Genomic DNA, 11,703 nt, shown 5'->3' with positions numbered 1-11,703 from the left:
CGCTCACCTGAGGTTTAAAATACTCATTACAGGTAGGAGAGCCTCCTTACCTTACTGGGTTTTCTATCAGGCTGGCACCAAAGAAAACGAGTTCTATGGGAGGATAACTATTTCACACCACTCATAAACGGTATTTATTTATTTACTGTTACGAATTTATATGTAGTACAAGAGTATATTGGTTTTCAAGCAGTAATATAGGCATTATAAGCATTGTTTCACTCACTAATACCTGACCTTTTTTTGCCACATTACCTGATCATCATTTCTAACTGTTTCTTCCTCTAATGCTATGTAAAGTTTGTCCTCCACATTGTCATTGATTGGGGAATCACTCTGGCCCTGAATTTCGTACCATGGCATGACATGGCTATACTGGCCAGGTCACTGATAACAGGTGAATTGCTGAGAAAAGGGCATGCAGGGGGGGGGAGGAGGTCATGCTGGGTAAGGCATTGTCTCTGCCTGGCATCTTGTTGAGGAAGGTGTCCCATGTACACGTACCAAAAATGACTCGCGAAAATTGAAAATTGTGGAAGTTATGAACCTTGCAATTGCAGGACGTTGAAGTACGTCCTTGGGATTAGCTGTGACAAAACGTGAGGACGTGGAAGTACGTCCTCGGGACGGCGCAGGTTAAGCTGAATATTATTAAACATTAGTGGGTATACCTGTGGAAGATTTTGTCGGGTTGATAGGTGTAAGAACTGAGTCTTAGATGCATTAAAAACAACCATATTATTTTTACCCCAGTCAGAGATACGAGCCAAGTCAGACATTAAGTGTGCCATAGCCTCATCCCTTGTTTGTTGAAGTAACTGTTGAGATGGGCGTTGCGGGAACCGAATGGAAAGGTGAAGGGTGAAGTCATCAGTGTATGAGTGGATAGGGTTAGATGTACGGCTTAGAAGATCATTGATGAATAAAAGGAAGAGAGTAGGTGATAGGACAGAGCCCTGAGGAACACCACTGTTGATAGATCTAGGAGAAGAACGATGGCCGTCTACAACAGCGGCAATAGAACGACCAGAAAGGAAGCTAGCGATGAAGGCACAGATAGAAGGATAGAAACCGTAGGAGGGCAGTTTCGAAATTAAAGATTTATTCCAGACTCGATTGAAAGCCTTTGAGATGTCAAGTGCAATGGCAAAGCTTTCGCCAAAGTCCCGAAAGGAGGATGACCAGGAGTCTGAAAGGTACGTGAGAAGATCGCCAGTGGAGCGTCCCTGACATAACCCATACTGACGATCGGAAAGAAGGTTGTGATAGGAAAGATGCCTTAAAATTTTTCTATTGAGAATTGACTCGAAAACTTTTGAAATACAGGATGTTAAAGCAATTGGACGATAGTTGGAGGGTTGGGAGTGGTCACCCTTCTTTGGGACTGGCTGAATGAGAGCAAACTTCCAGCAAGAAGGAAAGGTACAAGTTGACAGACAAAGGTGAAAGAGTTTGCCTAGGCAGGGTGTAAGCACAGAAGCACAGTTCTTGAGAACAACAGGAGGGACCCCATCATGCCCATATGCCTTGTTAGTACTGAGGCCAGTAATGGCAGAAAATACATCAACCGAAGAAATATTAATGTCAGCCATGAGGAAGTCGGAGGGGGGAAGAGATGGAGGAACAGCACTGGAATCGTCTAAGGTGGAATTGGAGGAGAAAGTCTGTGCGAAGAGATCTGCTTTATCAGTAGAAGAAATAGCTACAGAACCATCAGAGTAGAAAAGAGGAGGGAAGGATGATGAGGTAAAGTTGTTAGAAAGATTTTTGGCAAGGTGCCAGAAGTAGTGGGAAGAATTCAAGTTGGAGAGTTGAGAGCATTTAGTATGGATGAAATTATTTTTAGTAGAGCGAAGAACAGACTTAGCACGATTCCGGGCAGAAACGTAAAGATGATGTGATTCAGGGGTGGGTTGGCTCGAATACCTTTTGTAGGCCCTCTCCTTGTTGCGGACAGCATTAGAACAAGCGTGATTAAACCAAGGCTTTCTTGCGTTAGTCAAAGGATATGAGAAAGGAATGTATGCTTCCATGCCTGAGAGAATAACCTCCGTAATGTGCAATGCACACTCAGATGGCTCCCGGCCATGGAAGCAATAATCATTCCAGGGAAAATCAAAGAAGTACTGCCTGAAGGCCTCCCAGTCTGCGGCTCCAAAATGTCACAAACGACGTTTCCCTGGAGGGTCCACAGGCCGTACCGGAGTGATAGGACAAGTTAAGGTAATAAGGTTGTGATCAGAGGAGCCCAACGGAGAGAAAAGATTAACAGAGTAAGCAGAAGGATTAGTTGTGAGGAAGAGGTCAAGTGTTGGAGCTCTCTCCAAGGCGGTCAGGGATACGGGTAGGGTGCTGTACTTAGTGCCCTCACATTCAGTGACTCCCATTGCCATCTGACAATTACCCAAACTGTGAACAGAACTCTACCTACTAGAAAATGATGATATTTCTTTAATGCATTACTGAGTGACAGTGTATCCTACAGACAATCCAAAAGAAAAAAAAATGAAGGAAGAACAATGGAACTCTCATATCTACTCCTTGTTTATCATGTATCAAACTATTATTGTGTAATTCCCATTATGTCTATGTATACCTTCGACCCTTACTGGACTCGTACCTATTAATCTTTGTATATCTTATATGTATATATCCTAATTCCCTCCCCTCCACATGGCCATGTCTCCCCTGCTGCCCCTGTATCATCCTTATCCCTTGTACAACCCTCCCCGGTCCTGCCTTCCTACTATCATCAAACCCCATTTAACTCCTGGTGTCAGGCGACACCATCTCAGCTCCCCGGGGGAGTAGTGTACCCCCCCTCCACAATGTCTACCCCCGATGTATATATGTCCCCCCCCAATGCATACATGCCCCCACTAAACTTGCTGACTTAGTATGCTTTCCCAGGACCTGAAGCCTGGGAAGATGGCGTTATTGCATCAGTTGATAGCAGGCAGCCAAGACGGGCAGACTATTTTACTGTGAGCTTGTAATAAACTCCTTATCTAGTTGGTTTAGGAGATTAATGAATCCCATGAGAGACGCGGTATTTGAATGCTGGCAACAAAGGCTGATGAGTTCCGTACGAAATCAGCAAAGGTATGAATGCTATTGAAATGTCCTGCTCGGATCGCAGATTCGATGTCCGATTTGCTGTGGTGCAAGCGACCCATGAGGTAGGCTACTTTGAGCGATTCATCGGTGATTTATCTATTGAGGATTTCTGTTTTGACTTCCCTGAGGAAATCATAGACAGACGAAGTTGGGTCCTGGATGGTAAATTTGGGACGATTGGCATCATCGAGATGGATAGACTGTGGAGGGTTGGCCATGGCTGGAAGTGCAGAAGTGGCAGCAGGAGAGGTGTGGGAGAGAGAGAGGGTAGTGGCAGGTAAGGGCGAGCAAGACGGGGTATGGAGGGAGGCAGGAGAGGGAACGACAGGGGAAGGAGTAGAGGAAGAAGAAGGGAGTGTAGAGGCAGGAGTAGAGGAGGAGGTATCTGGATTTACGAGTGTAGGATGGGTAGTAAGTGATTCTGCGGGAAGTGAAACGGGAGTCACAGGTACAGGGCTTCGTACATGAGTGATTGTGTTAGAGTCGGCAGACGGGGTAGGATCAGGTGATGTTTCTGGGTTGAGAGGGCTGGTGTTAAGCGGGTGACATGGAAAGTATGACATTTAATGCGGCAATGGAAAATGAAAGGAGGAAGATGGATACGTAGGTGGAAATGTATAATATAACAATGAGAGAATGGAATACACGAGTAGGTGTGAAAATGAATGGTGCAGGGATGGATGGTTTAAATAAAAGGCGAAGGATGAGACGGAGTATAAATAACGTAGGTGAAGATGATAACGGGGTAATGGAAATGAGATGAAATATTTACAATATCCAATCTATAGAGAAAATCGAGGATAATCTCTATAGAAAGGAAAGATATACTATAGTTACACAGTAGAGACGGGATTGTCGAGATGTATGACGTGCAGGAGTGGCTGGGCGGAGCTGGGCTGGGGCGGGGCGGGGCGGGGCGGGCCGAGGCGGGGCGAGGCGGGGCGGCGGTGGGGAGACAGCTGGGTGGAGAGAAGAGACGCCGCGATGAGTCACCGGCAGGGAGTGGCGGTCTTAGGAGGCTCTGTAATGCAGACAAGATGCGGGTGACGGCAGGGCGGTGCGGCGATGGGGCCGGTGGTGGGTTGTGAGGGCAGATGTTGGCTCAAGGCAGGTGTAGAGCTGGTGAGTTGCAAATGCAGAGAATGGTGGTGGGCAGGCAGTGGGCAGACAGTGGTAAGTGGCACCGTGGGGGCAGGAGTTATGATGAGTGCGGAACAGGTGCTGGGAACAGGTGCAACAGGTGCATAGGTCGGCGACGGTGACACGTGCAGTCAGGAACAAGGCGTGTGGGTGGGGTTGTTTGAGAGGTGAGCACTGGTGAGAAAAATTGTTCACTCAGAAAGCACAGCCAGGTATTACACCACTAGAGGCACTGAGGAAGGGCGAGGCTGGCAGATGCGAGACGTCATGTATCTTGTGATGTCACTAAAAATCGGTACCCCCGATGTATATATGTCCCCCCCCAATGCATACATGCCCCCACTAAAACTTGCTGACTTAGCACGCTTTCCCAGGGCCTGAAGCCTGGGAAGAAGGCGTTATTGCATCAGTTGATAGCAGGCAGCCAAGACAGGCAGACTATTTTATTGTGAGCTTGTAATAAACTCCTTATCTAGCTGTTTGTACACGGAGTTTCTATCACCAAAGTATTGCAAGTTACATATATATAAAGTATATATATATATATATATATATATATATATATATATATATATAAATATATATATATATATACAGTATATATATATATATATATATATATATATATATATATATATATATATATATATATATATATATATATATATATATATATATATATATATATATATATATATATATATATATATATATATATATATATATATATATATATATATATAGATATATATATAGATATAGATATATACAGTATATCTATCTATCTATATATATATATACAGTTTATATCTATATATCTATCTATATATATATATATATAGATATATATATATATATATATATATATATATATATATATATATATATATATACAGTATATATCTATCTCTCTATATATAGATATATATAGATACATAGATAGATATCTGTATCTACCTATCTATCTATCTATCTGTATCTCTCTCTCTGTGTATATATATATATATAATATATATATATATATATATATATATATATATATATATATATATATATAGTATATATATATATATATATATATATATATATATATATATATATATATATATATATATATATACACGAGGTCTGTTCAGAAAGCATCCGACCTGAGGCACTAAAATAAATAAACAGCTAATCTGTTGAGCTAGGACACTAATCCCCTTCAAATGGGCCTCCTCTGACTTAACACACGTAGCCCAGCGTTCGTTCCACTGCCTGAAACATTCTTTAAAGTCGGTTTTGGGTATCTACGAGTACTGCAGGTGCTTCGCCGCATTCGTCATGTTCTCTTCTCTCAGATGACTGTTGTTCAAGATAAGTTGGAGTGTGCAAATCGTGATCCAGACTTTCTGAAGACTGTTGTAAGTGGAGATGAGACTTGGGTGTACGGGTATGACCCAGAAACCGAAGGATAATTATCCCAGTGGAAGCATGCAGAATCGCATTGGCCAAAAAATAAATAAATAAATAAATAAGTAAAAAGCATGACAGATCCGTAGGAAGGTGAAACGCACTCGTTTGTTCACATTTTTTTTTTTTTGACTACCGTGTTATTTTGCATCATGATTACACACCAGATCAGACTGTCAACAAATATTACTACTGTACATTGACGTTATCCGTCGTCATCTTGACGCAGTTTGGGGGAAGAGACTAGACCTTTGGAAAGCGGCAAATTGGAAGCTGCCCGAGGAGAAGGCCCTTGTCCATTCTTTTTCAACTGATACAGGAATTTTTGGCCAAGCACAACACCATGCAGATCCGGCAGACTCCCTGCTCGCCAGACATGGCTCTGTGCAAATTCTGGTTATTCCTCAAGCTCAAACCTCTACTGAAAGTTTCCCGATTTGAGACGAGAGAAGAGATCATGACGAATGCGACGAAGCACCTGCAGGAGATACCAAAAACCGACTTTGTAATATGTTTCAGGCAGTGTAAAGAACACTGAGCTACGTGTGTCAAGTCAGATGGGGCATGCTCTGAGGGTGGTTAGTGTCCTAGCTCAACAGGTTAGCTATTAATCTTTTTAGAGCCTAAGGTCAGATACTTACTGGACAGAACTCGTGTATATATATATATATATATATATATATATATATATATATATATATATATATAGTTTTACTGTATATGCATGTATGTATGTATGTATGTATGAATATGTACATGTATATGTATACATACTTATTTATTAATATATATATATATATATATATATATATATATATATATATATATATATACACACACACACACACATACGCACACACACAGTTGGGCAAGTAAAAAGTGCGAAAAAAAATATTGGGGTATATGGAGACATCTGGCAGTTCCGAGTCAGGGGCCTGATTACAGCGTTTTCATCTAATATTTGTCCCTTATGTCAGAACAAAGGACGACACACTCCCCATTAACTCGTCCATTCAAACACATTCATTCGCATCTTAGCCACAAATTGCCTTACTTTCATAAAGTAAGTTTAAATTTACAAAAGGACTTGCCCAAAGAAATTGCTCGCATAATACTTCATGCAAAACCTAATATATATATATATATATATATATATATATATATATATATATAGGGAGTAAATAGGTAAAGACTGAACGGTTCGGGGTGACTGAAAGATGAAAACTTAACGGTGGTGTGTAAGAACTGATTTGTTTATGCTAAATAGTAGTTGCAGTACTCCGTGGAGAAAGCTGACTTTATCCTCAGTCCTCTTTTCGGAGGACTGGGAAGGGATTGAGGGACATGTGTATAACCGGGCAGCTCCACCGGCTGGTCATAGTCGAGCCACCGCGTCAATGATTCTTCATGCACGTGTGAAATGTCAGGTTGACTTCGGTTTCCTCGCCTTAAGTCTTCCCTTCATATTATTATTATTATTATTATTATTATTATTACCTCAGTCTACCACATTAGGTCTGGCATTTAAAAACGATTGATGTGCGAGTATTACGTAGCACACTAAATGAACCATTTTCTCCGACATTTAAGCCGACTTATACTATCAGGCATTTATTGTATCTGGGATGGTATATGATAATTCGTAGAAAGCCTTCCTCACAGATGTCTTATGCACTTTACGGCTCAGTATTCTCTTGCATGTTTTCAGTGCAAGCAGTATCGATACGGAATGGATATAAATAAGGCGCAAGAGAATGTTAACGTGAAATTTCACCACTAATATTGCTGAAGAAGGGATGCTAAGATATCCTTCAATGCCAGTTAGAACACGGATAGGGTTGTATCATCGTTTACATTTATGTAACAACTTCTAGCTGGCTAAGGAGACTTCGTAACTCCTCTTCTTCAGCGATGTATTATACATTTTCCGTCATAATAGTCCCTTTCATGTCACTGATACAAACTATACAGGCAGTAGAATGATTTACCTAACCTGTACATAACACAGGAAGCTTAAGACGTAGTAGGGCAAACTAAGTCGTTAAGGAAGAATTTCTACGAAGCCTCCATTGCCACCAGGAATAACTTCCTGTGACCCGTACTTTATTGGCATTGTTGGTCTATTAACACCTGTTTTTAGGGATTTATTTGTCTGTTACACCTTAACACTCCCTTGTGTGCTACATAAAGCGTTTCAGTATCGACATAGTTTGCACCAGTAGCTCTCAAGTGATCACGTTAATCTCCAGAATAAATCCTCATAACACAGGTGCTGTGAGGTCTCTGAAGCCCTTTAGGGTACGATCTTAGTCCAGTTCCGACCTCCGTGTGACGAGGCGCTGGGAGAGGATTTAATCAACAACCGTCAGTTACCTTTTGTAAAAGGTTTCAGAAACCAATCCCTCACTCTCATTCCCCAGAACTCTGCAATCACACGGAGCACGGCTAATTTGAACGATCAGCAAAGTTATATTGAAACCCTGAAACTTATTTCATTAGTGGACGATACGAGTACTTAAATTTATAATGGCCGGAGAGCTGCGCTCTCACGCGGTAGGTGGTGTCGACCATCATCCACTCACCTGATCAAGTGCTGTGTACATCATTACGTGACTCTACACTGAGTGATAAGACTAATGGTTTCCTGTAACTCAGAAAACAATCCTGGGTGGTAACCAAATAACTAGATAACGGGTGATGTGAAACCTATTAATTTACCCCTGATAACTACGTGGAGAGAGGCAATTGCGGCGTCCATCTAAGAACCAGATCTCCACATTCGTGCTCGCTCCTCGCTGTAGCGAGAAGCTATCCACCACAAAGAAACATTGATTTATTGGTCGGATCTACATGGGTTGTCTGCTGGTGGTGGGTCTGTTTGTTCAGATTCAGCGGGGTTACACTACTGCTACTACTTCTTGGGCCTGGATTCACATACATACTTACGATGATTACCCAGACACAACTGTCTTTCTTAATACACAAAGAAACACAGAAATAGTTTACACGTTCCATTCCTTGTCCCTCCTGATCAAAAGGAAACCTTAATCCTACACCTACCTAAAGCCAGATGCCATAATCTCGAAAGGAGTAGTCACAAATCTATCGCCTCCATCTCATCTTGCCCTCCTCAGTCAGGTTGCCCTTTCTCTAACTCACACCCCTTCTCTTGTATTCTTCCCCATCCCATTCCTTTATGTTATTCTCGGTCTTCACCTCGCTCCCGTCTAACTCACTCACTCACACTCTCCTAATCAGTTTCTTAGTCGCTATTCTCACCACATGGCCAAACCATCACAAGGTAATTTTCTCAGTTTTTCATAGCACATCAACAGCAACACACTTTCACCCCCCCCCCAAAGAAAACGACTAAAATACTCATGATAAGGAACTGATCATAAGACTTAAGAATCGCGGTGCTGGGTTCGTATTCTCTTCAGTCTGTAAGGCTTTCTACCACGTCGTCCTTAGATATAAATTTGCGTATTACAACTTTCTGCTCTTTTGTGTGTTAATTATATCTCATTAATATCGACATAGTTTGCATTAATAACTGCATGGGAATACTAACGTACCTGGTACAGTATAAATGGGTAAAGAAGAGGTGTTAGGGAGCCTTTTTTAATCGACGCGAATACAAGAACTGGGTCTTTTTTATGAAACATCTTAACCAGTTATTACGATTAACAGTTTTTCATATCAGTGGCTATCATTTAGAATGTATTTTGCTTTGTAGTATTTACAGCTTATTAATAATTTTGTGCAGATTTCAAGAATTTGCTGTATTTATTGAGTCTGGATAGAAGCATGAGGAAACCATTTTATACCAAGCTTAAGCTTAAGAACTTTTATGAGTAAGGGACCAGATGCCTTTTATTGGACCGGCAAAGGGAGGTTCAGTTCAGTATAGTATTCGTCGCTGCCGTCAGGGGAGCTCCAGCGCCCGCGTCCTTACAATGGCAGTGAATGCAGACAACCACTGCTTAAAACTGGGCTTTACTAATGTAAGTAAATTTAGGACTGGCGCTGATAACTTTGTCATAACATTAACCCCTTCAATCCTATGACGGATTTTTGCCGGACCCTCGTTGGAGGAAAACCTTGAAATGTCTTTGTCACTGATTTACTGAAGGACTGATTAGCTCATACGTCATCCAGCCCGGCACCCACCAACACACACACACACACACACACACACACACATCAGCCCACTTTCTTCTAGCCGAGACTCGGTCTCTTTCATGTGACCATCGTACTTTGGAAGTAACTCATAGCAGCCTCCCATGAGCCTTCAAAAGATCTCCCAAGCGTCGTCGGATTATTCTATCTCTTCCATTAGTTTGTAGGTAAACTAAAATCATTATTGCCCGAGTTTAGCAATGCAAGGGGATATAGTTTTGTCACATCGTCTTTGTGTGTTCATGTATAAAATATCTCGAAAAGTTTTGGACGAATTTTCACCAAACCTTCAGGAAATAGCAATAATGTGGATGTACAAAAGCAAATTACTTTTAATGAGAATTTGATAAAAAACGACCGAATGCCAGCTGGCATATAATATCTTTCAATATGGATTGGCTTTTTGTGAAACGCAATGACTAAATTCGTTAGAGCTTTGTAATTTGTCTCTAAATCTGGCTTGTGCGTAACTTATACCTTAGCCAGCAACACATTTTGCAGGTGATTAGCACTGAGTTCCCGAATGCCTTTGTTTCATTTTAACAACAACTTCATATTTTAATATTATCCCTTCCCTGACGGTCCGGCAGCAAACAGCCACGCTTCTCTAGTTTTAGTTTATTATTCTAGTTCTTGACAATTCTGTTAACCCTAAAGGAATCAGTACTAGTGTGGAGGATAAAATCAATCTCCAGCACCTCCTTCACAACCTCATTTCTTTCCTTAAGCTGACTAAAATCGTCTGAAGCTTGCAAAGATTAAACCAAGTCGTTAAATGTGCAATCTGCCCTTCTTACAGAACACATATCAGGGGCGGGACTCAGTGGCATAGGGGTTGCGTAGTGCTTCTTCCGTTGGCGATTCATTTTGCATGTTAAAATTAACCCACTCGCATGCAATATATTCCATTATAATATTATCATAGTTTCCGTCAATATCATACATGAGGATACAGAGGTGTAGTATGAAGAATGAGTCGCCAAAGAAGAGGCATTACGAAAACTCCAAAGGCACTAAAGAGATACCCTAATCCTTCAAAGTATGGTAATAAAGAACCTTTGTGTACAAGTATGTTCTCCCATCAGTTCTGTTTGGACATGTTGTAACACTGACCTCCCCTCTCACCCACATCTTTTTATAGATACTCTCTCTCTCTCTCTCTCTCTCTCTCTCTCTCTCTCTCTCTCTTTCTTTACACACACACACACACACACACACACACACACACACACACACACACCATCCACTCACTCGACGTAATGCTGCTTTGGGTGTCTGCCCTCTCCTCTCTTCCTTCCTTCCTCTTCTGCCTTTTTTTTCCTTCATTCTTTCCCCTTCCTGCTGCCTATGGGTGACTATACACTGAGTGTCAAGCCAAATGGTTTCCTGTACACCAGAAAACCATTTACTACGCTGGGTCGTAACCATGTAACCACATTATACCGCCTGGTGATTTAGTGGGTAATTAAGGCACTCGAATCAGACTGAGCCTGTGAAGGTTTCTGTCCAATGGATGTTTGGGGTTTATTGCTTACGTAATGCCACTCAGGGATGAGTGAGGCTGGTCACTCTGTTCTTAAATGTCAGGACTTGCCTAGCTCTGGGTTCCTACGCACCTCATGGGAAGGCATAGGACTGGATTATATATATATATATATATATATATATATATATATATATATATATATATATATATATATATATATATATATATATAGATATATATATAGATATATATATATATATATATATATATATATATATATATATATATATATATATATATATATATATATATATATATATTGGTAGAGT

General features: G+C 41.0%; 1 protein-coding gene across 1 annotated transcript in view; it reads left to right on the top strand.

Moving 5' to 3' along the window:
• The first annotated feature begins 9,575 nt into the window (after positions 1-9,575).
• The window catches only part of LOC145397971 (glutamate receptor ionotropic, kainate 2-like), a 129,492-nt gene continuing 127,364 nt past the window's right edge, over positions 9,576-11,703 (top strand). Inside the window, exon 1 of the mRNA XM_080270946.1 lies at positions 9,576-9,713. Coding sequence (XP_080127072.1) covers positions 9,576-9,713 — 138 coding nt within the window. The remainder of the gene's footprint in view (positions 9,714-11,703) is intronic.

The sequence above is a fragment of the Coenobita brevimanus genome, chromosome 44 (genome assembly GCF_032717465.1).
Source record: "Coenobita brevimanus isolate Jiangsu-jjx chromosome 44, ASM3271746v2, whole genome shotgun sequence".
In the NCBI taxonomy this organism is placed as follows: Eukaryota; Metazoa; Arthropoda; class Malacostraca; order Decapoda; family Coenobitidae; genus Coenobita; species Coenobita brevimanus.
This window is presented reverse-complemented; position numbering and strand designations above follow the sequence as displayed.